Source organism: Symphalangus syndactylus, chromosome 8 (assembly GCF_028878055.3).
Source record: "Symphalangus syndactylus isolate Jambi chromosome 8, NHGRI_mSymSyn1-v2.1_pri, whole genome shotgun sequence".
Lineage (NCBI taxonomy): Eukaryota > Metazoa > Chordata > Mammalia > Primates > Hylobatidae > Symphalangus > Symphalangus syndactylus.
Genome location: NC_072430.2, coordinates 26,061,753 through 26,088,859, shown reverse-complemented (window position 1 = coordinate 26,088,859; position 27,107 = coordinate 26,061,753). Strand labels below are relative to the sequence as shown.

The 27,107-nt window shown below is 38.2% G+C and overlaps 1 protein-coding gene across 7 annotated transcripts in view; it reads right to left on the bottom strand.

Moving 5' to 3' along the window:
* Window positions 1–27,107, bottom strand: part of RPS6KA5 (ribosomal protein S6 kinase A5) — a 191,342-nt gene that overhangs the window by 84,694 nt on the left and 79,541 nt on the right. For 6 of the 7 annotated variants that reach the window (XM_055288416.2, XM_055288417.2, XM_055288421.2 and 3 more), the window contains exon 3: window positions 22,803–23,021. The exons of the other annotated variant lie outside the window; for it this stretch is intronic. In XM_055288416.2, the coding sequence (XP_055144391.2) occupies window positions 22,803–23,021 (219 nt within the window). The remainder of the gene's footprint in view (window positions 1–22,802; window positions 23,022–27,107) is intronic. 7 annotated transcript variants of the gene reach the window in all.

The following is a 27,107-nucleotide window of genomic DNA, read 5'->3' as shown; positions in this document are numbered from 1 at the left end:
GTGTGCCACCATGCCTGGCTAAAATTATTTTTTTGTGGAGACGGGGTCTCAATCTGTTGCCCAGGCTGTCAAAAAGTATTTTTTGATTTCTCTTATTTCATCTTTGACACATTGGATATTTAGGAGTACGCTGCTTCATATGGTTGTGAATACCCCAAATTTCTTTTTGTTATTGATCTCTTTTCTCATTCCATTGTGGAGAGGACACATAATTTTTATGATTTTAATGTTTTAAAATTAATTAAGTTCTTTAAAAATGGGCTGGCATATGATCTACCCTAGAGAATGTTCCATCTGTATATGTATCCTGCAATTGCTATTTAGAGTTCTATAGATGTCTATTATGTCTAGGTGGTTTATTGTGTTGTTCGGGTCTTCTATTTCCTTGCTGAATCTTTTTGCATTATTGAGAATGGGATATTATTGCTGAATTGTCTATTTCTTCCTCCATTTCTTTCAGTTTTTGCTTTATGTATTTTGGATCTATGTTGTTAGGTACATCCACGTTAGGCTCTATGTTGTTAGGCCCTCGATCTCTGTGGGTTCTGCATTCACAGATTCAACCAACCATGGGTCAAAAATATTCAGAAATATAACAATACAACAATAGAAAATAATGCAAAGAAAAAAATATTTAACAACTGTTTATATACCATTTACATTGTATTAAGTATCAGAAGTAATACAGAGATGACAAAGTATACAAGGGGATGTATATAAGTTATATGCAAATATTATCCCATTTAATATAACAAACTTGAACATCTAAAGTTTTTTTTTTATCCGTAGGGTGTCCTGGAACCAATTCCCTGCAGATAATGAGAGATAATGATATATATTTACAATTGTTATATCTTCATGGATTGGCCTTTTTTTTATCATTATGAAGTGTCCTTTTAAATTTCTACTAGCATTTAAAAATATCTGTTTTGTCTGATATTAGCATAACCACTCCAGCTTTCTTGTGGTTGCTGTTTCCATAGTTTATCTTTTTAAGCATTTTTCCCTTTAATCTATTTGTATCTTTGATAGTGTATCTTTTGTAAACAGCACATAGTGAGATCTCCCCCAGTCTGACAATCTCTGCCTTTTGATTAAAATGTTTAATCCATTCACATTTATTGTTATTAACATAATGTCTGCAATTTTTTTGTTTTCTATATATCTCATATCTTTTTTGTTCCTCCAGTCTAGTCTTTCTTTACTCCTATTTTGTTAACTGAATATTTTCTAGTGTAACATTTTAATTCCTTTAATATTTTCTCACTTTACTTTTTTTTCTTACTTATTTTCTTAGTGGTTGCTCTGCAACTTGCCATACAATATTAACTTATCATAACAGCTTTGGATATATACCAACTTCTGGTTATATATAGAAACATTAATTCTATATAGCTATATTCTCTTCCCCTTTTGTGCTATTACTGTAATACACAGTACAACTATATATGTTGAAAACCTAACATTACTATAACTTTATATAATTTTGTCTTTCAAAGAAGCTGAGACAAGATAGAAGGGCAAATACATACTTGTAGTTTGTTATAATTAGCCTTCCTACTTACCATTTTTCTGTTTTCTTTTTTCCCAGTGAATTCGAGTTACAATCTGATTCCAACCCCCTACTTCCATCCCCACCCCTGGTGTTTTGTTTCAGTGTTTTTTGTTTTGTTTTGCTTTTTTGAGACAGAGTCTCACTCTGTCACCCACGCTGAAGTACAATGGCACAAACTTGGCTCACTGCAACCTCCGCCTCCTGGGTTCAAGCGATTCTTGTGCCTCAGTCTTCTGAGTAGCTGGAACTACAGGTGCGTGACACCACGCCTGGTTAATTTTTGTATTTTTAGTAGAGGCAGGGTTTCGTCACGTTAGCCAGGCTGCTCTCAAACTGCTGGCCTCTAGTGATCTGCCTCCCATGGCCTCCCAAAGTGCTGGGATTACTGGCATGAGCCACTGCACCCAGCCTGTTTTTATAGTTATTTTTTCTTTATTTAATAACTTGGCTTGACTATTTTAGTAAAGTATTTTATCTGCAGTGTGAAGCCTCCAATGTTGCTCCTCAGAGAGCAGAGCCTTGGGCATTTGAACAATGGTTCTAGCAGGGCTTTCTTTGCACTTTCTTTCCCTGATCTGTTAGGCTGTCTGCCTCTTGCTGGTATTACACCCAGCTGTTAGGACCCACTAATTGCTGGCTGGTCACTCTATTGTTTTCAATAATGCTCTGGAGCATAAATTACTCCATGGTCTCGTCCAACAAATTCAGGCCCATTTGCAGGAGTAGCTTTTGAGGACAGTGTTTAAAGTTTGTTCTGACCCCAGGAGGACCCTTCTTAGTTGTCCACATACAACAGAGTTAAGCTTGTTGCTCTAATGGAGCTACTGGCTTCCTCTTCAATTGCTTACCACCAACATTTCCTTTGTTTTTTTTTTTTTTTTTTTTTTTTCCTTTTTCCAAAAGCACCCTTAGTTTTAGGTCAGGTGTGGTGACTCATGCATGAAATCTCAGCACTTGGAAAGGCCGAGGTAGGAGGATAGCTTGAGGCCAGCAGTTTGAGACAAACCCAGGCAACATAGCCAGACCTCATCTCTAGAAAAAAAATAAAAATTGCCAGGCATGTAGTTCCAGTTACTCAGGAGGCTGAGCCAGGAGGATCGCTTGAGCCCAAGAGGTCAAGGCTGCAGTGAACCATGACTGTGCTACTGCACTCCCGCCTGGGCAACAGAGCGAAACCCTGTCTCAAGATAATAATAATAATAATGAATAAAGAACTAGATGGGGCTATTTGAGTTCCTTTATATTTGCATAGGAATTTTACAGTTTGCCAATCTCTACAAAAAAGTCTGCTTGGATTTTTATTTGGACAATTTTGCATCCATAGTTCAACTTAGGAGAACAGACATTTTTTAAATATTGCGCTTTCTAATGCATAAATATGGTGTATCTCCAATAATCAGTTTTCTTTCATTTCTCTTAGCAACACATTATAATCTACAGAATAAGACTCCTACTTCTGGACTACATTTTGATCTCTGATTTTGCATATCCTTAGAAAGGAATATTTTTATCTTTAGAAAGGAAGACTGATGCAGTAGTTAAGCACATCTTTGGTGTCAGAAAGTCCAAAAATCTTAGCTATATCTTTTATCAATTGTGTGACTTTGAGCAAGATGTTTAATCTCTCTGAATCTAAATCTGTGTTTTAAAAGAATATATCTTCCTAAGGTTTGTTCATTTTATTCAACAGATATCTGAGCTCTTATTATGTATCAGCCACTCTTCCAGGCACTGCACACACAGCACTGAACAAAACAGACAAAAATCTCCAACTTAGTGAAGCTTGCATTCCAGTGAGGATCCTAGTGAAGCTTGCATTCCATTCAGGAAAAAAATAAGTAAATTAGATATTATTAATAAGTTGGAAGGTCATGATTATTACGGAAAAAGTAGCATAGATACAAAGGTCTAGGGAGTGCCAGGGTAGAGATGAGGATTGTGTTTAAATAAGGCCTCAGCGAGGTGACTTTTGAGCAATGACTTTAAAAGGGCAAGAACATAAGCTGAGCACATATTTGACGAAAGACTGTTCCAAAAAGAAGTAACATCCAGTACAAAGATCCTGAGGCAGAGCAGTCCTGGTGTTATTTGACGGTCAGAAAGGAGATCAAGTGGCTAGAACAGAATGAATGAGGGAAAAGCAGTAGGAGAGTCAAAGTCACAGAAGTAACTGAATTAGGGGGGTAGGGCAGATTGTACAGGGCTTATGGACCTTTACTGGAGCTGTTGTGTATATCATCTACTGCACAACATATTGTGATCTATGTGAACAGTTGTCCTTGCGGCTGTGCAGTGCAGAGGCCCTGGCCATCATCTTTTACTGTGAACGAAATGGGAAGACTCTGCAGAGTTCTAAGTAGGATAGTAGTGTGATATGACTTTCATTTTAATAGGAGCAATGACTCTGGCTACTGTATTGAGAATAGAAAGGGTAGAAGTAGGGAGATCACTTGCAATAATAAATAAGGTAATAAGGCAAGAGATGACTGGCTAGGAGGAAGGTGACAACAGTAGTAGTGAAAAGGACTCAGCATAACTGAGCAACTAAAGAGATGGAGTGGGTGTTACCTGAGACGAGTAAAGATGGGGGAGGAACAGGTTTGGAAGGGGCTATCCAGAGTTCATTTTGGATATGAAGAATGAAGAGTGCCTGACTAATAGTACAAGCTAAATAAATGGTAGTCATCACCACCACCATCTTGTGGCCAGTTGTAGAGCATTAAGAGAAGCTTCCATGAACCATCATGAAAGTGCTTCATGTTAATTCCTTGAAATTATGTAAACTGTTTGGGTATATGTGGCCTACATGCATTCTTCTGAGAAGAGAGAATCCATAGCTTTTGTGAGATTTGCCAAAGAGTTGTTAGCCAAAAATTTAAGGAACATCACCTTAAAGACAGCATTATAAATTTGAATGGAAAGGTTCCTATCAAGTTTATTTACAAACAAACCAGCAAGTACTGACAGCACATGGGAAACCTCTGAGAACAGGTGCCATAGCTCTGCACTGAGAGCCCACACCACCAACTTGATCACGCCCAGCATCCCCACCAGTGCCACACTCCCTCTCAGCGTTTGGATTAGTTCTCTCTGAATTTTACCCGTGCTTGGCATAACTATCCTAGATATTATTTGTATTCACATTTGGACCAGTGGGGTTCAGAGCTTAAGAAAAGTGAGACGGAGCAAGGGATTTTCATTTCAACAAGAGCTCTGACTACCGAGAATGTACTAAAACTGCATCTCTGATGTCTTTATGCCTCTTTGTTTATCAAGAGATCTATCAACTCTGTTAGGATAGGGCTCGGGCTTGCCCCTGAAAGTAAAAACAACTTAGCCATGCAGCGAAACAACAAATAAGACAAAATATGTAAAAGACTATCAAGGATATTGTTAAATTTGAGTTGAATTTTCAAATTGTTACTCTCTCAAAAGGAATGTGGCGGATTCTGGGCTAGAGTTAGCAGTGGCATCAGAGTGGCCAGTGATATCGTGACCACCCAGATCCTCACTGACATCTGAAAGGAGGAGTCTTCTCAGCTTTATGGCCTAAGGAAAACCTCCAGACCTTTTAGATCCCCAGCCCCTTTTCAACTGGGCATAAATTACATTTCCCCATATAAAATACACATTAAAGAGCTCAGGTAGAATAAAGCACTTGAAAACTGTCTACTGCTAGAATTTATGGTCCAATCTACCTGGTGGACTCTTGATCCATGCCAGCTTATCTACCCTGAATAACTTTTCTGCCAAAATTATGATCCATTAGATTTCTGAAAATTCCTTCTCAAGTCTCTGCCATTTCTTCCACAACAAATTGTAAGCTTGAGCATTCTTGAATTTTTAAAGCCAATATTGTTTTTCTTCCCTTTATTATAAGAAAACTATCAGAAAATAGCATGAGATTGCTCAATTTTTATTGATACTCCTTCAGTTTTTTTGCCTCTGTGGACATACAATGAAAATGAGCTAAGTGGTATTGTTCATATACACTCCTGGCTACTGACGTTTGTACAGTAGTAGCGTAATAACCCCAGATAGTCAGGGGAAGTGGGAAAGGGCTCCCAACAGACAAAAATCTGGACGTAAAACAAGAACTTGGGTGGCCCTCCTTAAAAATTTGTATCTGAACACAGCCCACTGCTTCTGAGATGAGACAAAGAATAACAATAGCAACTACAGATTTTAAGCACTTCTTTCATGCTTGTTCTAGTTAGATATGATGAGTCTGATCCCAATAAATAATGTTATAAAGTAGGTACTATTAAAATAATAGTATAATCCCCAGAGAAAATAGGAATCTCCAGAGAAAAGTAAAACTGAGAGTGGTTAAGTAAATTTTCCAGAGTTGTACATCTTATGAAGGGGGAGAGTAAGCATGATGAACGTGTCTGACTCTGAAGACAGTGGGTTTAGACGTTGTCTTAGAGCTGCTCTTTTCCCCTTCCCGACTTGGCTTTCCTGCTGCTTATGAGGAGCAGCCTCATCAGGCAGTTGGACTTGATAATTTTTGTCAGAAAAACTGCCTTAAGATCAACTATTCTTTGGAAGACAGCTTCCAAATATTTAAATGACTTAGAACAAATAATTCTATATATCTCATCATATAGTTTTGCTGTCTTACATGCTTTTTCCGGTTAAATTTTGGAGGGCTCATCTGAATGTCACAGTAATCAAAAGTAGACATTCTATGTCTACTGAGTTTTTTTTTTTTTAATGGTTACAGTAAACAATAAGTTTAAATCTTTTTTTAGACTGAAAAGCTAAAATTACTGCTCGTAGATTTTATGGCACAGAACTTAAGGACAGCAATTTACATCTTGTAGTAGTGAACCCTGGGCTGTTTTCTCAAAAAAAGTACTGTACCTTGAATGGAGGAATATCTACAATCTAGCAAAAAGTTCCTTAATTTTTCCTAAGAGGTTATCATTTTAACCCACCTGGCTGTTAAGGCACAGGATCTGAATTTGGCAACATAGAAGAGCTACATTCATGGTTCTTGCCAGAGATTAGAACCTCAAAGTATCTGCAGACCAAATATCATTAAATGTTCAGTTGTTAGAAATAATACATATAAAGGACAATGCATACGATCAATACATCTCTCTTGATACGCTATATTATGGTTTTGGACCAAGAGCAGCAGAAAGCTATAAAAACAGATTACACTGTTTTGGAAAAATTATACTCTCCCCTCGTGTTCCACAGGCTTACATTATAAAGCCTGAAGAGTGGCATGAAACATCTTATTATCTTTAGTCTAGGAAGTACATAGTGGCTCCTAAATGAAGCCCTATTAAAGAATTTTTTCCTAAGGGTTTTTTTTTTTAATAAAATACTGTTTTTTTATAAAAAACAATTTTTTTTTGAGACAGGGTCTCACTCTCTTGCCCAGGCTGGAGTGTACTTTTAGTAGAGATGGGGTTTCACCATGTTAGCCTGGCTGGTCTCCAACTCCTGACCTCAGATGATCTGCCCTCCTTGGCCTCCCAAAGGGCTGCGATTACAGGAGTGAGCCACCACGCCTGGCCTAGATTTTTTTCTTTTTTTTTGAGATAGGATCTTGCTCTGTTGCCCAGGCTGGAGTGCAGTATGAATCCTGGGCTGTTTTCTTGAAAAAAGTACTGTACCTTTAATGTAGTACAAAATTTTGGCACAATTCCAAAATTGTAAGAACAGTACAAAGAATCCCTATATGCTCATTATGAAAATTCACTAATTGTTTACATTTTGTTTCATTTGCTTTAGCATTCTGTTTTCATATATGTACATATTTTTCCTGAACCAGTTGAGAATACGTTGGAGATATCGTGCTTCTCTACTCCTAAACATTTCAGTGTACATTTCCTAAGAACAAGGACATTCCTGCATATAACCACAGTATAATTGTAAATATCAGAGCCATTAACCATGATAAAAATACCATTTCCTAATCTACACTCCCTATTCAAATTTTGCCATTTACCCAATAATGCTCTTTGTGGCCACTTTTTCCCAGTCCAGTTTCTAGTTCAAGTTCATACAATGCATATCACATCTCATTTAGTCTGGAATCCGTGGTCTTTCTTTCTTCATATCTTTGAAGAGGATAGACCTGATATTTTGTGGACTAACTCTGAATCTGGGTTTTATCTTATGTTTTCTCATGATGCAGGTTATGCACTCTTGGAAGGAATAGCAATAAAATGATGTTACCCTCACTATGACATCTCAGGAAGCATGGATGTTAGTTTACCCAACATTGGTGTTAACTTTGATCACATCATTAATGTGGAGTCACTAAAGTGGAGTTTGCCACGTTTCTCCACTATGAAGTTACTATGTTTCCCTTTGTAATTAACTGGTAAATTGTAGGGAGAGGAATTGAGACTATGTAAAAATCTCCTCCTCCTCATGTCACCCACTCATTTTAGCATCAAGTGATGATTTTCCAACTCCATCATTCCTCTATGTTAGTTGGCATTCTCCCATAAGGAAGAGCTTTCCCTTCGCCCCCAATTTATTGCACTTTCTTACTTTCTAGCATAACAAGATGTTCTAGTTTCATCTTGTACTTTTCAAGGCTTTATTTTAATATCACCACCACTCATGGATCACTATCTGCCAGGGGCGATATAACACACTTTACATAGATCATTCCATTTAAGCCAATCAACTCCAGGTAAATGGGATAGCAGAGTATCAGAGAGATTAGGCGACTTGCCTAGGATCCTGCAGCTAGGATATACTGAAACCCAGAAACCCAGAGTTGAACCAAGTTAGTACTTAAGTAAAATAGAGAAAAACACATGTTCACCGAGGAGTAGATTATTTGGCTTGGCTGGTGCACAGGTATCAGAGCACAGTAGTGGAAGACAGGGAGGGAAAGACAAGCTGAGGCTGGGGTCAGATTGTTTTGAGAGCCTTACAATGGACTTTAGAATATATCCTCTTCAAGTAAATGAAGTCACTGAGAGACGTCAAGCAGTGGAGTGACCCAATCATGGCTATGTCGTAAGAAGACTAATTAAATATTAATGTAAAAAATGGACGGGAAAGGATTGAAAGGGGTCAAAAAATACACATTAGCACTGTTTCTAATCTTCTGATAATAAAAATAATGCTGCTTCTCCTGATAAAACAAAGAAGGCGACACATGTGGCTAAGCTGTGTACAGCAATCAAGTAGCATGGTTCCTCCACATACCGGCTATGTAGCCTTGGGCACCTTTTTTTACTCCCTGAGCCTCAGATACCTCATCTACAAAACAAGGATGATAATCTATTTCTTCAAGGGTTGCTTTCAAAGACTGAAGAAACTAATATATAAAAAAATGCCAAGAGTAGTGTCTGATACCAAATAAGTACTACAAAACATAAATATTACAATAAAAATATTTGCCACCTTCATCTAAAATGCCTTTTTGACTGTGAGCACAGAAGTGTAGGATTTTCTGGCCTACAGATAACCTTAGTTTGTACTGACATTCTCATTCTAATAATAGTGCCACAAGAAACAACCTTGTACATATTTTTTATCTACTTGGGCAGGTATAAATTGGTAGGATGGATTCCTAAAATTTGATTGCTGAGGCTGCACGTGGTGGCTCACACCTGTAATCACAGCACTTTGGGAGACTGCGATGGGAGGATCACTTGAGCCCAGGAGTTCGCAATCAGCCTGGGCAACATAGTGAGGCTACGACTCTGCAAAATACAGAAAAAAATTAGCCAGGAGTGGTGGTGTGCACCTATAGTCCCAGCTACTTGGGAGACTGAGGCAGGCCATTTGAGCCCAGGAAGTCAAGGCTGCAGTGAGCCATGATAGTGCCACTGCACTCCAGCCTGGGCAAGAGAGTGAGACCCTGTCTCAAACCACCACCCCCCCCCAAAAAAACCACAACAAACAAACAAACGAACTTGGATTGGCAAGTCACAACAAACATACATATTAAATTTTGGTAACTGTTACCAATTTTTGGTAAGTACCTCCACAAAAAGGCTGAAGCCATTTATATCACCCACCAACAGTGAGTAAATACCTCTTTAAAAGTTCTCGTATCGGCCGGGTGCTGTGACTCATGCCTGTAATTCCAGCACTTTGTAAGGCGGGCAGATCACGAGGTCAGGTCGAGAGCAGCCTGGCCAACATGGTGAAACCCAGTCTCTACTAAAAATACAAAAATTAGCTGGGCGTGGTGACGGGCACCTGTAATCCCAGGTACTCGGGAGGCTGAGGCAGGAGAATCACTTGAACCCGGGAGGCGGAGATTGCAGTGAGCTGAGATCGCACCATGGCACTACAGCCTGAGCGACAGAGCGAGACTCTGTCTCAAAAAAATAAAAAAAGAGTTCTCATATCAAATACCTTAAATTTTTGCCAATCTGATATGCATTTCCAAGATACAGAGGATTTTAAGGTGCAGAAGAAAGGAGAAAGGAAGAAAACTTGAGAGCTTGCAGCAACTGGACCTGATCGTCTCAGACAGAGAGGAAGACAGTAATGGGATTGTGGGTTTGAGAAGTAATAAGAGGCTGAGAAAGTTCACATGCAGTTCACGAGAGAGGGGTAAAATGCTTGCTAACCTTCTGTGAAGCTCTGCTGAGACTGACAGCATGAGTTTCATGCCAGACCCAGGTGACACATTTTGTTGACACACAAGGAAAGCTTAGCAATCTAGTATTGGGAAGACAAGTTCAGAGAGTAATCAAAGTGACTGCAATGTCAGGCAAGGAGGAAGGTGAAGAGGGCAAGCAATGCCAGTGTGCCAGCCAAGGCAGATTCCAGGTTAGTAAGGGTGCAGATGGAACCCAAAGGAAGTAGGAGAACAGGAAAGGCTCAAAAGAAGGTAGGGCTCAGAGGGGTTTTAAAAAATGCTCGGGGAGTATGAGAAAGGAAAATGATGGAAGATTATGGTTAAAGACTTTTGAGGTCTTAAGAGATGCAACTGGTTTGACTGATAAGGCCTAATGTGCAGCTATACTTGTAAATGAAGCAAAAGAAGTGAAAGAGGTTTGGCATGGTATTGAACTAGTTATCAATACTGGTACTAAAGTTGTAGAAAGTGATGGGAGGAAACTGGAGGAAAGGGAAACTAAGTCTGATGAATGTCACTGGAAACGCAGATACGTGTGCTGGGAGTCAATCAGCTACAGAATTGAGGGAAGTGGCTTAGAAAAGCTCTTTCAAAAACAAGACTGTTGAGAAACGATTTTTTAAAATGATGTTTAACTATCATCATGTTGTTGAGCACAGGAAGATGGTCTTCTGTGACAGGGGCTGCTAGAGAAGCAACATCCTCCAAAAACAGAAGTTTTACTTTAGAGGAAAGGATAAATAAAGCATTTCAGGAGTTTATGCACACAGTTACTCATAGAATACTAACCCTTTCTGTTAGTAGAGGAAGATGAAGAGATGTTTGAGTAGGGGGAAGAACACAAAATTCCTAAAGACATAGAAAATATCTCCAAAGCTTCTAAAATAGTAGGCACATACAAAATTAAGCTTTAGAGAGTACAGTGTACCAACGGAGTCATACCTCTTTATTTACATATTGTACATTTTATTCTAAAAGCTAATGTACATGTATTCTGCCAGAAAGTCAAGTTGGGATCTGGCACCAAAGAGGCAGACTAAAGTCCAAGGACAATTTTCTCTCTGCCAGGCACAGGGTCTAGCCCTATCAAATACAAGGCACTAATACTAGTTGCAAGGAATGAATAAACATGTAATATTGCAGTAACTCACTGCCGTAGCCACATGAGTATTAAGGTAGATTCTTCACCTCAAGTTTCAGCATTGATAAAGAGTAGAAAGAAATAGAAAAGAAGAGAGAAAGCAAAAGGGAACTGGTAATAACAGTAGGAACATCTTTCTTGATGGGCATGTTTCAAGTTCTGAGCTCTTCCAAGAGATAAATTCAGGATAAGTCTTCAGACTTATTCTGTTTACAACTGAAGAACAAAAGAAAACTATCAATATTCCATCTTTATGACAATAATTAAAAATAAATAGGTAGGGCTAACTCTAATACATGTTCTCAGAAGCTGCCAGGCAAATTTCATTAATGTGACTCTTCCAAAAAACATTTATCATCCCACTGAAATTGACTTACAGTCCATACAATGGAATACCTTATATGATCCTTGTGCCAATGATGTTTCTTGATTAAAAGAAATCTGTCATGTAAATGATTATATCTTAATTCCTTTGTATTTCTTAAATGATCTTCTTTATACGTAGGATGACTAATATTCTATAACTGCAAAATATTAATATAAATAATTGTAACTTCCACATAAGATTGTCATGAGGATTAAATGAGCTACTGAGGATTATGGGCCAGGCATACAGTAGGCATTTGTTAAATAATAACTAATAGCTCCTATTATTATTTACAGGCATCAATTACAATTTATAGACTTGAAAAATACTGTCAAGCTTAATTATAATGACTTAAATATAAAAATCAAATTTATTGTGCCCTGACTTACATACTCAATGTGGTCATAATTTTAAGACTTATGAATGTTTAACATATATTTCCATAAAGTACTACCAGGGTCTAATTACTTAGTATTAAGCTAAAGAGAGATTTTCTTATATAACTGATATTTCAGTGCAATCCTAAGTTTTAAAATTGCAGAGATATCTGGTTTTTATTCAAGTGCAATTAACTTGCTTTTAAAGATTTTTTATGTTCCGGTATTTGGAATGCCAGATGAAGCACTCTGATACTGTGTCTCTAAGAAGCATAAAAATAACACAGAAATCACACAAATAATGTGAAAATTCAAAAACATAAAATTTCTCCCATTTTAAAACACACTACCATCCTCCCTAAATCCCACGTGTCCCATCTTGTCTTTCTTCTTTATTTTTACTGCCAAACTTCTTTAAAGCGTGGTCTACGTGGCTGATGCTCCTTACCCACTGTTCCCTTCATATTGCTGCTATAGGAAGTTACCACAGACTTAGTGGCGTAAACACTATGAATTTATTATTTTATAATTTTGTACATTCGAAGTCTGACATGGACATCACTGGACTAAAATCAAGGGGTCAGCAGGACTGCGTTTCTTCTGGGGCTCCAGGGAAAAATCTGTTTCCTGGCCTTTTCTAGCTTCTAGATACAGGCCACCCACATTCCTTGGCTTGTGGCCCCTTCCCTCATCCTAAAAGGCAGCTATGGCAGCTGAGTCACTTCTCACATCGCATCACCTGACCTTCTCTGTAGACACATCTCCCTCTCACCCTCCTCTTTCCTCCCCCCTCCCTCTTCCTATTGTGTAAGGACCCTTGTGGTTACATTGGCCCCACTCAGATAATTCAGAATAATCTCCCAATTTTAAGGTCAGCTAATTAGTGATCTTAATTTCATCTGTAATCTTAATTCTTCTTTACCATGTAGCTCAACATACTGACAGGTCCTGGGGGATTAGAATGTGGGCATCTCTGGGAGGCCATTATTCTGTCTACTACAGCCTCTATTCATTCCTTAACATACTACAGTACAACTTCCACCTCCATGATAACACCATAACCTAAAGCTAAAAATAACCTCTTGTTACTTGAGTCAATGAATACTTTTCAGTCCTCATATTACTTAACTTTATGCCCTTTGCAAAGGGCAAAAAGGAAAAGAGTATTTCAAAGGCAGCAAAGTAGCACAAAAACTGCCTCTATGGATCAGCCCAAATTGAGCCCCTCAAAAATGGTTATGTTAACCCACTGAATTTTGGGTTAGTTATGCAGAAAAAGACAACTGATATATTAGCAACTTGTAGATCATGCTTACAACTTAGTGTCTTGTTCAGGATCACACAGTTAATAACCAAGACAATCTTTTTATTTTAGCAGAATAATAGCCCTTTAATTTAGGTCACACATCTGTCATATTAGGAAAACAATTTACATTTCATTTCAATGACACTTAATTTATGCAGATATTTAACAGTAGCAAGTAGATTTCACTTTGTTATTATGAAATAATAACATTTCCTTCTTGGATTCAGAATAGCAAGCCGTGTGTGTGTGTGTGTGTGTGTGTTTGTATGTATATGGAAAGGCAGGTAGAGAATGGAGAAGAGAAAAATAGCCTTTAAACCAGTAAATTCGTTTCTTAAAACAGTAAATTAATTCTGAGAATTTGAACTGAAGATCTCTACAAAATTTCCAAGATTCTTAAGCAACTCATATCATTCTGACAATTAATACCTTATGGGATTAACGCTAGGGTAAAACAGCATGTGCTCTCAATCAAAATTCTGACTTTCTAAGTACATACTGTTGCACAGTTTCAGGCTGCTCGTTTTTGCACATCTGATTTGACTTAATGTTGAACCCAGAAATCTCTCCATTGTTCTGCAGTTCATACACTTTTATTAGCAGATGGAGAAAGTGAAATTCACAGAGACATTGGGTTACATAAGCTTTAAAGTATTACTAAAAACTACAGCCTAAATAGCCCATTTTCCATTTAAGACGCAAAAGGATAACCACAGAAAGGGCTAGCAAGCTTATTTTAAGGCTATGTCTTGTTCGTGCAATTGCATGGAAGTCAGCTTGTAGGAGGGGAAGTCGCAGAGTTAACAGAAATCCTACATCTCCTGCTTTCAAGGAAAGATTCTGTTCTGCTTTCACTCTCCAAACACCCAAACACCTACTTATTTCCAGTAATACTCTGGCTGACCTCTAGACATCTAAGCTTTCTATTTCAAATTCTCCTACTTAAGAATTTCTCTCACTCATATTTCTTCTTATGGTGGCACCTTCCAAAGAGCTGTTATTAATTCCCACATGCCCCCTATGATTCAGACCACTTCTCTCTTTTTTTTTCTCTCTCTCTCTCTGCACTGTTACTTGGTCTTCTTTTTATTTTTTTTCCCACAAATTTTCCTCTTCCTTCAGATATGCTTCACTTCCATGAACTCCCATACCTTCTGTTCTCATTTCTACCCACTCTTTCTTCTCTGGACCACCTAAATCTCTCTTGATAGCTCCCTTTTCTTATCTTCTATCTAAAATATAGTCTCAACGTGACATGCCACACAAATCTGAAAGTCATTTCTTTTTAATGACATGCCAAAACCATCTCAGTTTATTTTTGTTTGGTTTTAGCTCAACATTCTAATAGTATACTCTATAAATGCATTTCACCTTATCAAAATCATTACAAAGTTCTAAGAACATCTATCAATCTTGTGAATTTGTCATATTTACTTCAAAGCAAGGAAGTGTTTTCAGTTACTGTCTGTTTTGTCATACTAGTTAGTGACTGTAATATATCATGAACCATTTTGTTACCATCTCAGCAAGCATCCTCACCCTTACAATTATTGAGATGAAACCAATACTCAAAAGTGAAACTTTAATTTTTAAATACCTCTTAACTCCATTGAAAGGATGACTCATGATCACAGAACTGTCTACAAGGCTGGGATGGCATTCATTATTGGGAATGATCCTTGGCATGACCTTAACAAACATTTTAGTGATTTGCTTATTTAACATCTTGTGAATTCTACTGGTTAATGTAACAATTTATTACAGTCACAGATGAGCTGGTGTTTTAACAAAATCACCACTAACAGAAACCAAAAAACATCAAAAGAAAAATTATTTTTTACAGATTATTTTCCACACAGAATTCCCTCCCAGTGTTAGTTGAAATAAATATGAGTTTTAAGAGAGAATAGATAAAAATATTTTTATATTTCTTGTTGTAACCATGCACAGGTACAGAAAAAGTTATAAAAGGAGACATGATCTCCACGTTACAAGATTTGGGAAAAGTAAAAGAAATATAAAGGGAAAAATCCATCAAATCCAATATCATTAGATATAAATCAGAGCCTTAAAAGATATTAATGTTGTAGAATTAAAAAAAAAAAAAAACAGACATGTGACTTAACAATAGATGACTTTAAAGCAGGGGTCAACAAATTACAGACCAGAGGCCAAATCTAGTCCACCACCATTTCTGTAAATAAAATTTTATTGGAACTTGGCCAGGCGCAGTGGCTTATGCCTGTAATCCCAGCACTTTGGCAGGCCAGGGCAAGCAGATTACCGACGTCAGGAGTTCAAGACCAGCCTGGCCAGCATGGTGAAACCCTGTCCCTACTAAAAATACAAAAATTAGCCAGGTGTGGTGGCACATGCCTGTAAACCCAGCTACTCGGGAGGGTGAGGCAGGAGAATCGCTTGAACCTGGAAGGCAGAGGTTGCAATGAGCCGAGATCACGCCACTGCACTCCAGCCTAGGCGACAGGGAACTCCATCTCAAAAAAAAAAAAAATCATTGGAATCCTGCCATGCCTACTTATTTACTACTGCCTATGGTCAAAGAGACCTTAAGGCTTGCAAAGCCTAAAATATTTACCATCTAGCCCTTGGTCAGGACTGGTCAAAGTCCTGACGCCTGATTTACAAGATGACACATATAATATAAATGAACAGAGGCAATTACAAGTAAATACAGCATATTGTAGGAAACAATCACACATACTCAGTTCAAGTAGAAATGCTGGTCTATTCCGCATCTGGTTACTAAAAGCAAAATGTCACAGGTAAGCAAATGGCAAGATAATACTAACATTGTAACAATCTTATCATTTGGAGAAGCCTGTGCAAACAACGCAAATTTAATCCCAATGGAACAAGCCCCATCGAGAAGTCTACAGTGAGCCATGAATACTAGTAGGCACATGATGGCAGCCTAGATATGAATCTCCACATCTGATCGTAAAACATCTTTAAAAACAGCAAGAAAAGCTGTAAACCTCCATGACCTACTCCTTCAGCAAAACTGAGAGAAAGAAAACCCATATACACCAAACAACATGTTTCAGGGCAGGCTAAAAAGGAACTGGGCAAGACATGAGCAATGTGGGAAGGAGGAAAATGTAGCAAGATAGCAGGATATAAAACTAATACGTAAAAGTAATAGCTTTCAGCCAGAAGGTATGGTGGAAGAGAAGACCCCATTTACAAAAGCAACAGATGACAGAATATCTAAGATTCAGTTAAGAAACATAGCTAGGAAGTAAATGCTAAAACACACCTGAAGGTCTTAGAAGGACTTCAACATGAGCAAACATACCATGTTCTTGAATAGGAATAACCAATATCATAAAAATGTCAAGTCTCCCTAAATTAATTTTTTAATTTACAGCAATTCCAATGAAAATACCTTAAGTTTTTTTCCCCCAAAACCAGACAATGTGATTCTAAAGTTCATGCTGAAAAATAAACCAACAGGAAGAGTCCTCCAAAAAGCTCTGAAAAATAAAGGCAATGAAAGATCAGGGGCAGAGGGCAACTAACCTTACTAAGAATTAAAATATATTGTAAAACCTTGATAAATTAAAACAGTATAGTACTGGCACATGACTTAATAAACCAAACAGAAAAAACCAAATAGACCCAAACATATATGAGAATTTCATAGAGGAAAAAGGAAGCACCTCAAGTCAATGTAAATATGGACTTTTAACTAAACAGTGTTGGGAAAATTAGCTGTTTGAAAAAGATTAAGTTGGATCCTTATTTCATGTCATACTTCATCCACATGGATCCAAGTGCTCTATGCAAAAAATAAAACCATGCAAGTACTGGAAGAAGACATCAGTGAATTCCTTTATAAACTCAGTAGAGGAGTAGAGGAGGTCTTCTGACTATGACTCAAAATCACAAGCCATAAAAATAATTTTAGAAATAAATTTTACTATACATAAATTTTTGCATGGTAAATGCATCATAACCAAACTCAAAAAAATACGTGGGAAACAGGGGAAAGTATTTACAATGCATATCAGAAATGATTAATTACTTTATGAGCTCCTAGAAATTGAGGGGAAAAAAGAGGCAAAGGGTACAAATAAATAATTTTCAGAAAAAATACATATGGCTTTTTAAGCATGTGAAAAGATGTTCGGCCTCATTCAGTAAAGAAAAAAAGAAAATTAACTCTACAATAAGACACTACTACTCACCTATGAGACAGGCAAATGCCCAGAAGTTTGAGAATACGTTCTGTGGAGAAACAGGCACTCTCAAACAATGCTGGTGGGAATGTAAAATGGTACAACTTCTATGGAAGTGTACTTGGCAAAATTAGAGATGACAAAAAAGGATGGGCGCGGTGGCCCACGCCTGTCATCCCAGCACTTCTGGAGGCCGAGGCGGACAGATCACTTGAGGTCAGGAGTTGGAGACCAGCCTAGCCAACATGGTGAAACCCTGTCTCTACTGAAAAAATACAAAAATTAGCCAGGTGTGGTGGCATGCACCTGTAGTCCCAGCTACTCAGGAGGCTGAGTCAGGAGAATCACTTGAACCCGGGAGGCGGAGGTTGCGGTGAGCCGAGATCAACATCACTGCACTCCAGCCTGGGTAACAGAGAGAGACTCCATCTCAAAAAAAAAATAAAAAAAAGAAGAGATGGTAAAAACACAGGCCCAGCAATCTCCCTTCATCAAGCCTACAGGTTTTTTCCCCCAAACAAGTAGAAAATGACGTATGTGCAAGTTATCCCTGAAGCATCCTCATAAGAAAAGATAAGAAACAATAACCCAAGGATCCCTTCACAGGGAACCAGTTAAGTACACAATGGAATGGAACGAAGGACTGTGCAGGAATAAAAAAAAGAACAAGTAAGATCTTTATGAATTATATGGTGTTCATATGTTATGTTACATTACAACTACGTTATATTATGTTAAAACCAGTATCAGGGCGGGCGCGGTGGTTCACGCCTATAATCCCAGCACTTTGGGAGGCCAAGGCATACAGATCACCTGAGGTCAGGAGTTCAAGACCAGCCTGGCCAACACGGTGAAACCCTGTCTCTACTAAAAATACAAAATTAGCCAGGCGTGGTGGCAGGTGCCTGTAATCCCAGCTACTTGGGAGGCTGAGGCATGAGAATCACTTAAACTCAGGAGGTGGAGGTTGCAGTGGGCCAAGATTGCACTACTGCACTACAGTCAAGGTGACAGAGTGAGACTCCATCTCAAAAAAAAAAAAAAACCATAGTGTCCAAACACCACACAGAATATTTTCACTTCTAGGAGAAAAAATATAACCTTATGATGAATGGATCAGGCTGTCACTATGTAATCTAATCTTAGAATCACTAATTGGGAACAATCGGATAATAGGTTTCTCCTAAGGTGATATAATATGAAATATATAACATCATTTATGGTGTATTCCAGCTCAAAACATTTAAGTTTAATCTATTGAGCCTTTAGATCTAGCTTCCCAATTGCTACTAGAATTCAGCAGAGGCAGGAATAAGTTAAAAGATACTACAAGGACACAACCAAGTGAGCATTCCTGGATTGGACAAACAGCTGTAAAGCATAATTATGTTACAATTAGTAAAATATGAAAATGGACTTGTGTGACAAATGGCCATGAATTCTTTCTAGTTCCCCTCTTCAAGAGGTGAAGTCTATTTCTGCATCCCGTGAATCCAGGCTGGTCTTGTGTTGAGAGTGAGGCTATGTGAGTTCCAGTGTCCAGGTTCAGGAGGCCCTGCAGCCTCCACTTTTGCCCTCTTGGCAGTAGTTGCTATCTGCCCTGATACTACCACCATGCTATGAAAAAGCTGATCTACTGTACTGGAGGATGAGAGGCCATATGGAGGAGAAAAGAGGTGGCCTAGCCAACAGCTAGCACTAATTACCAGACATGAGAATGAAACCATCTTGGACCTCACAGCCCAGCCAACTCTCCATCTGAACACCAGGTGAGTGAGCCCAGGCTAACCATTAGAGAACTGCTCAGCCAACCCACGGGATCATGAGAAAATAAATCATTGTTTAAGCTATGAAATTTTAGGTGGTTTGTTATACAGCAATAAATAACTTGTACAACTGGGTTTTAAATGAAAATTTATTAGCTGGGAAAGGTAGATATCATTAACGGAAAGATCTACTTACAAATCATATACGGGACAAACTCATTTTGATAAAACACACACATAGACATACAGACAAAAAGACCTAGAAGAATATATACTGATAACAGAGGGGTATATAATAAGGTTCACGCTGGGTAGTGAAAGTAAGTTTTTATTTTCTTATTTTTGCTGTGCTGTATCTTCTGTATGCATATATACTGCTTTTGCAGTAATAAAACTTTAAGAAAACATATTTTTTTTAAAAAAAGGTTTATAGTATTTACTTAGTCATTAGACCAACTGTTAGCAAGGTCCCTGAAGAGCTAGACATGTAAGTTCTTGCTAATACCTCACAAAAAGTTGGATAAAGTCAGTCAATCAATAAACCTTTTGGGCCTGTGATAGGCTGAACTGTATCTTCCCAAAACTCATTATGTTGAAGTCCTAGCCTCCAGTACCTTAGAATGTGACTGTAAATGGAGTTAAAATGAGGCCCCTAGGGTGGACCCCAAAGCAATCTGACTGGTGTCCTTACAGGAAGAAGAAATTTGGGGACAAAAGGAGATACCAGGGGCACACATGCATAGGGGGACAACATGTGTAGAGGTGATAAGACAGCGGCCATCTGCAAGCCAAGGAAAGAGGCCGTGGGAGAAACCAACCCTAGTGGCACATTGACCTTGGACTTCCAGCCTCCAGTACTGTGAGAAAATAAATGTCTATTGTTTAAGCCACCTAGCCCTAGCAAACTGATACAGGGACCAAGTGTATAGCACGATATTTGGGAAACTGACCTAGTGTGCAAACAAATAACTGAACCATAAAAACACTTTATGGTCCTCTTCTAAATTCCTGAAAAGTTTTCATCTTTAAAAGTCAACTGCTGAAACAGACACAAAGAATAATTGTGTTAAATAAATTAATGTGAACAGAAGATAGAAGGGCATGGTTTCTAAATGCAATGCCTCACTCACTGTGGAATGAATGTTGTCTAGTTCACGTTCCATTCTTGACTTAGCATAAAAAAATGGGTTTTCTTGTTTTGTTTTGGATTTGTTTATTTAGGGCCAATGACAAAGACCAAAAGTAATAGAGAGCCAACAACGAAAAAGCAACATGATTAAGGACTACTCTTTTCTAGTCAAATACAAAATATTTCACTCATATCTATCTACTTCTAAATTTAAAATGTTTTATAAAAATTACAATTTTAAATAATTTTAAAAAGCATATTGAGTATAGTTAAGAGAACAGGAAAAAAAAAAAAAAAAAGAAGAGAGGAAACAGAAAGGGCAGGGCCAGGTAGAGCGTAATGGTGCAGAGTCCAGGAACCTGTTTTCTTACCAGCTTCTGACTCGGACAACCTTAGACACATGATTTAACTTTTATGAGTTTATTGTCAAGGAAGAAACTTGAAAAGATAATCATTTCTCAAACAGTCCTCATGGACTTCCTAAGGCTTTCCTGGAAATTCTTCTAGGGTAAAGAATAGAAATAAACTGGTAGGGCTTGGTACCCTTAGGCCCAGATACAAGCAGAGCTACTCCTTTCCATTTGTTTTCCATTTGAATTTCTGTGTGTTCATTTGATGGAAGGGTCCTGCACTAAAAATGTTTTAAACCGCTGTATTAGAATGCTCTTGTCACCTACAACAGTCTTATTGTTCATGTGGGTAGATACTGAAGACATATATATCAAAAAAATCAGTAACATAGCAGATACACACAGGAGGCAGAATGAAGGGCCAAATGATATTGACTCACTGGAACAACAGGCAAATGATAACATTAATGGGGACTCTAAGAGGAGAGAAGAGAGTGTGTCCTACATGAATAAAGATTTAGAATTGTTAATTGATGGTAAGCATTGCAAAATGAGCATGAAGCATAACATCATGGCTCAAAAGGTGAAAGCAATCTTAGGTATCATTAATAAAAATATAATTTCTAATATAAAACCATTCAATAAAATGGCCAAATATATATTAAAAAACCAGTTTGTATTACCAATAATCAAAGAATACAGGCAGCAATTTAGGGAAACAGAAGACAGACATTGGAATGAGTCAGACTTGAGCTCCAATCTTCAAGCATACACAAGATATGTAACTTCAGGACATACAGCTTCCAGAATGTTGACATCACTAACGAGGGGATCCTGCAGTGCCTTTGTGTAGGTCAGTGATATTATGGAATACACCTAGTGTAATGGCTGGCATACTGTAGGCACTCAAGAAATAGCTAATGCTTGCAAAGCACTATGTGAAATTCTAGCTCATTTAATCCTTACCATAATTCTAGGAGAGAGTTATATCACATACATGCAAATTAAAACAAGCACGGGACCAAAATGGTAACAGATAAAATCTTCAACAATGGTAGAATACTAGAAGCACTGCCATTTCTTTAGTGGGAACAGAAAATGGTGGAACTTTTCTGCAAAGCAATCTGGTAATGTGTGCTGAGGACTTTCCCAAAGATCATAAATAAAGGTCCAGCTCTATTTGAGAAAGGAATGGATTCAGAAAGTGCCTAGGGTGGAAATGGGAGTGTAAAGGGCTGACTGATTAGCAGCTAATCAAGTTTTTCACCAGGAATGCAAAGCATCTCTAGGAACAGAAGTCTTTTCTTTCTTTTTTATTTTTCTCCATTACTGGTTTCCATGAACGTCCGTCCCCTTGTCAGCCTAAACTTGTTCATTCTGAGAACTCCTAAAGCAGAAATTGGCCCACTTCACCAACCAGTTCCTCACATTTGAATGGAAGCATACTGCCCAGGGAGGTAGATACCCCTAACAATTCAAACGTTTCTTAACATTAATAAAGGAAGGGCTGGAAGTGACAGTTCACACCTGTAATCCCAGCACTTTGGGAGGCCAAGGCGGGCAGATCACTTGAGGTCTGGAGTTCGAGAGCAGGCTGGCCAATATGGCAAAACCCCATCTCTACTTAAAATACAAAAATTAGCTGGGCATGGTGGTGCATGCCTGTAGTCCCAGCTACTCAGGAGGCTGAGGCAGGAGAATCACGTGAACCTGGGAGGCGGAGGTTGCAATGAGCTGAGATTGCGCCACTGCACTCCAGCCTGGGTGACAGAGCCAGACTCTGCCTCAAAAAGAAAAAAAAAGAAAAGAAAAAAAGACGAAGAAAAGAGTGTGGAATAGAAGCAGGTAAATTCTTTCATAATGGGATGCCTCAAATCCAGAGCAATGCATGATATTCCAGGAGATGCCACCACAAAGAATGAGAATCAAAATATGTCACTTCTTTTAAGTCCACAGTATCTTGCCCTTTAAGTACATTATAACTTAAGACCCAAGGAAAAGTGTTTTCATAAAAGTTTGATAACAACTGACACTTACCTAAAATGAGATGAAGTTTGGTTTCTGTCTGGAAAGCATAATGTAATGTCACCAAAAATGGTGACTGCCTAATGTGCTCCAGGACTTGTCGTTCTGTCCTTGTATGCTCTGTGGTTTTGGCCTTTTGAACTATTGTTGCCTTTTTCAAAACTTTCATGGCGTACAGCTTTCCAGTATCATGACCACTTATTTTACGAACTAGAAATACTTTTCCATAAGCTGAAAATGAAAAGAAAAAATAAAAAGAATTAAAATGCTACACAGGCAAAATGGTAATTTAGTGGAACTAAATTTATTTAATGCACAAAAAATACATTCTTTAAAGGAAAAAGTATCCTTGGTACCAGTTCAAATAGTTCTTTGATAGATTTCTTCAATTTTATACCAAATATATTTCTAGGTCTAACCCTCAATGTTTACATATCTAGCCACTGCTGACAAAATTATGCTTTTACTCTTTTACTGTTATTCTCTCCTCAATATTTTTAGCTGTAGGAAACTAGCTGTTATTATGGTCGACTAACCACAATCCAATTCTGGAACAACCAGGACATTTTAGACATCAGATAAAACTTCTAGGTATATATATATATTTGTTACTGATGTAGACAAATGAAGGCAGTTCTTAATAAGAATTTCATATATATATAAATCAAATGCCTCAATTATTCCTCTATATTTATAAAAAAAAAAGCCTAAAGCAACATAAGCTGACATTACATGAACAAAAGAGATCTTCAGACTTAAAACATGAAAAGATCCTAAATTGCATACAATACAAACAGAAGCCCTTTTGTATCTCTGGGAAATAATTTACAGCTTACTAGGTCAACCTTGCCACACTTTTCATAATAAGGACTCTATTGGGCATGATCCTATGTGTGGTGCCCCTCCTCCAGGTGGAGGAATAGGGGCCATGTGGGCCCTGTGCCTGTGGGCAGAGCAGTTTCTCTGCATTTATTTTCTTAGAGAAGTGGGCTAGGACAGGAAGAGGTGGAAGGAAGAGGGAGGAAGAAGGGAAGACAAAAAAACAAAAACACTTTGGGAATGAAAAGGTGAGTCCCCCACTTCATCCCTACAAGGTATCAATTCTCTACAGTTACTCTGTTTAAAAAGGCAAATGCTTTCTGGGATGTTTAAGTCCAGTCTCTCTGTTAAATGCTTTAATCATACCATTATTGAGTTAGTTTGAATTCTGGCCCAGATCAATATTCACACTCTATGGCATTTACCATCTAATTCTATTGTAATCCACCCACTAGAAGAAGGGAGCTTTAAGGGAAGGGCTCTTGTACTCCGTATGTGATTCAGTTCAGTACTCTGGGAACTGGATTAGTACCAACACACAATGTGCAAGAGATCAGTGAAAGACTAATAATCCTGAGAAGGAGCGCCAACATTTATTAAGGACTTGCCGATGCCCAGCTCTGCACTAAACATATTGATTCACTTAATCCTCACAACAGCCAGTGAAGCTGGTGCTTTTAGCAATTCTACTTCACCCATGAGGAAATGTGTTCAGAATAGTTACAGAACTGGCCCAAAGACTGAGGCAAGAAGCAGTAGAACTGATTCAAATGCAAGGAGTGTGACACCAGGGACCACACTCTGAATCATAAATGAACAAAAAAGTGATTCCTCACAAGTGCTAGTAATCAGACATTCTGGATCTTAATATAACCAGTACTGTAAACATACTGAACACATTCCAGGGCACAGAAAAAGTTCACAAAAGTTTGCGTGTTAGCTCATCGGAAATACAATAATTATAGGTTGAGACCTTAGTAAGGCAGAAGTGAGTCAACAAGATGAAATGATAACTTTTGGAACCTAACAAATTAGGGTATACAAATAAAAAAAATGTTTATTCAGAAGCAACAAAATGAAGCTAGAAAATACTATGCACCACACCTTCCAACAGGGTAAGCCACTATATAAACTCAGGAGAAGGTAAAGTCTTCCACAAGCAGCCCTGAAACTTCTGTGTTCCTTACATACACATGGCACCTACCCTAAATTCTTGTTATCCCAGGTTCGTATCTCCAGAGCACTATGGTTTTAGAAATTAGGGAATCCATCTATGCTCTCAAAACCAGGAATTCTTTCCACAACATCACCAAAACATGGCTGTTCAGCTTCTTCCTAGTACATCTGTCCTCAACATAGGTGTTGACCATGTGACACACAGGCTGCTGGGTGTTCGAACCTAACATCTGAGTACTTGTCAGGCACTTATGATATATATTAACTCATTCGATTCTTACAACATTCCTACAAGGAGGTGAGAACTATTATCTCCATTTTATAAATGAAGAAACTGAAGTACAGAAGAGTTGAGTCACTTGTCCAAGATCACACTTGCCATTTAATCTGACTCCTGGGCCCACAGTCTTACCTGTGGTCTACCTGCTTCACTTAAGTGAATGACCTCATAGGCAAATAAATAGGGAACCAGAGATTAAACAGAAGTCACAATGCAAGTTAGGTGTTTTAACAGTGAATGGACCCGGTGCTCCTACTTCCAAGAGGAGGAAGTTTTGCAAAACGGCCCATTTTATTGATGGGAGGCTCTGTTTGAAAATCTTCCTTATATTGCTGGGTGTGGTGGCTCACGCCTGTAATCCCAGCACTTTGGGAGGCTAAGGCGGGCGGATCACCTGAGGTCAAGACTAGCCTGATCAACATGGAGAAACCCTGTCTCTACTAAAAATACAAAATTAGCCGGGCATGGTGGCCCATGCCTGTAATTCCAGCTACTCAGGAGGCTGAGGCAGGAGAATTGCTTGAACCCGGGAGGTGGAGGTTGCAGTGAGCCGAGATCATGCCATTGCACTGCAGCCTGGGCAACAAGAGTGAAACTTAGTCTGAAAGAAAATCTTCTTTATATTGACTGGAAGCAGGCCTTTTTATAATTTTCATTTGTCCTTCTATATCCTCTGGACTTAAAAAAGAGTATCGCTCTTCTTCTATAAGATAATCTTTTAAATATTTAAAAGCACTATCATGTGATCTCCATACTCTTTCCTCCTTAAACCAATCTCAAAGTAAGATGACTCTGAGACCTCTCACCACTAGGAGGTTCCACTGATATGTTCTGTGGGGTTGTAAATATTTTTTTCTTTGATTTCTTTCTGTTACTTTAAAAACTATTGTATTTTACTCAAAATATGCATGAAGTAGCATTGGATGTCAATATATATGATCAAATAATATAAAATCGTCCTGATTGCTATGTTACAATCTATATGGTCAAATAATATGCAATCATCCTTGCCGTGTGATAACATCAAGAAGTTTCCCAATAATATGAATTAAAGACCACATACTCTGCCAATGCAATTGTGTTCATCTATCAGACAATGTCAGGGAAAAACTATAATGAAGCTCACAAATATTTTGCTTTTACTTTTATAATTGCCATGATTAACATTTAAGCTACAATGCTTCATCACATGGTAAGTGCCAGTGGATGCTTATTATCAACAACATTCAAGGAGTGCCTTACAACATTCCAAACAATAAGTATTTCAGATAATGATCTTACTTCTAAGAAAGCTGTGTAACTAAAACATAGTTGCCTCCAAACAGTTTTGTTTTTGAAGCACCCATAAGGCTGTTTATCACAGTGCCAAATGGGAAGAAAACATATTCCATACTGGAGAGATCTTGAAGAAGCCACCTTACCTGGTTAAGCTGGTTTATAGCTCAGAGCAGAGAAACAAAGTAGTCCTTCTGCTGAATAATGCTATCTATTCCAGAACCACCTTTTTGTTCTCCAATATTTCAAGAGCGGCCATTGAAACTGGAATTGGTGGCAATATTCTTTTCTTTTAGTTTGCAACTGGAAGAATGACTGCCTGCAAGTGCAGCCAACTCCTGCCTTTCATTCACTATGTGTGCCCTGACATTATTAGAGTAATCTTATTTTTAAAGTAATTTTAAGAAACTGCAAAGACTACCATAGTGAAAATTCCTTTGGCAAAAAAAAAAGAAAAACAAAATAGGGACTGGGTTCAGTGGCTCATGCCTGTAATACCAATACTTTGGGGGTCTGAGATAGAAGGATCACTTGAGGCTAGAAGTCTGAGACAGCAGTGAGCCATGATTGCACCACTGCACTACAGCCTGTGTGACAGAGCACGATCCTGTCTCCAAAGGAAGAAAAAAAATAAAACAATAGTACTTCTTGCTTGCATGGAGCTGCTTAAAGAAACTACCTTCATGCCTTAATAGGTATGACTCTCTAATTTCTGCATCAACATGCAATGGCATCAAATGCTCAATTAGCAATCCTCACAGAAGTCG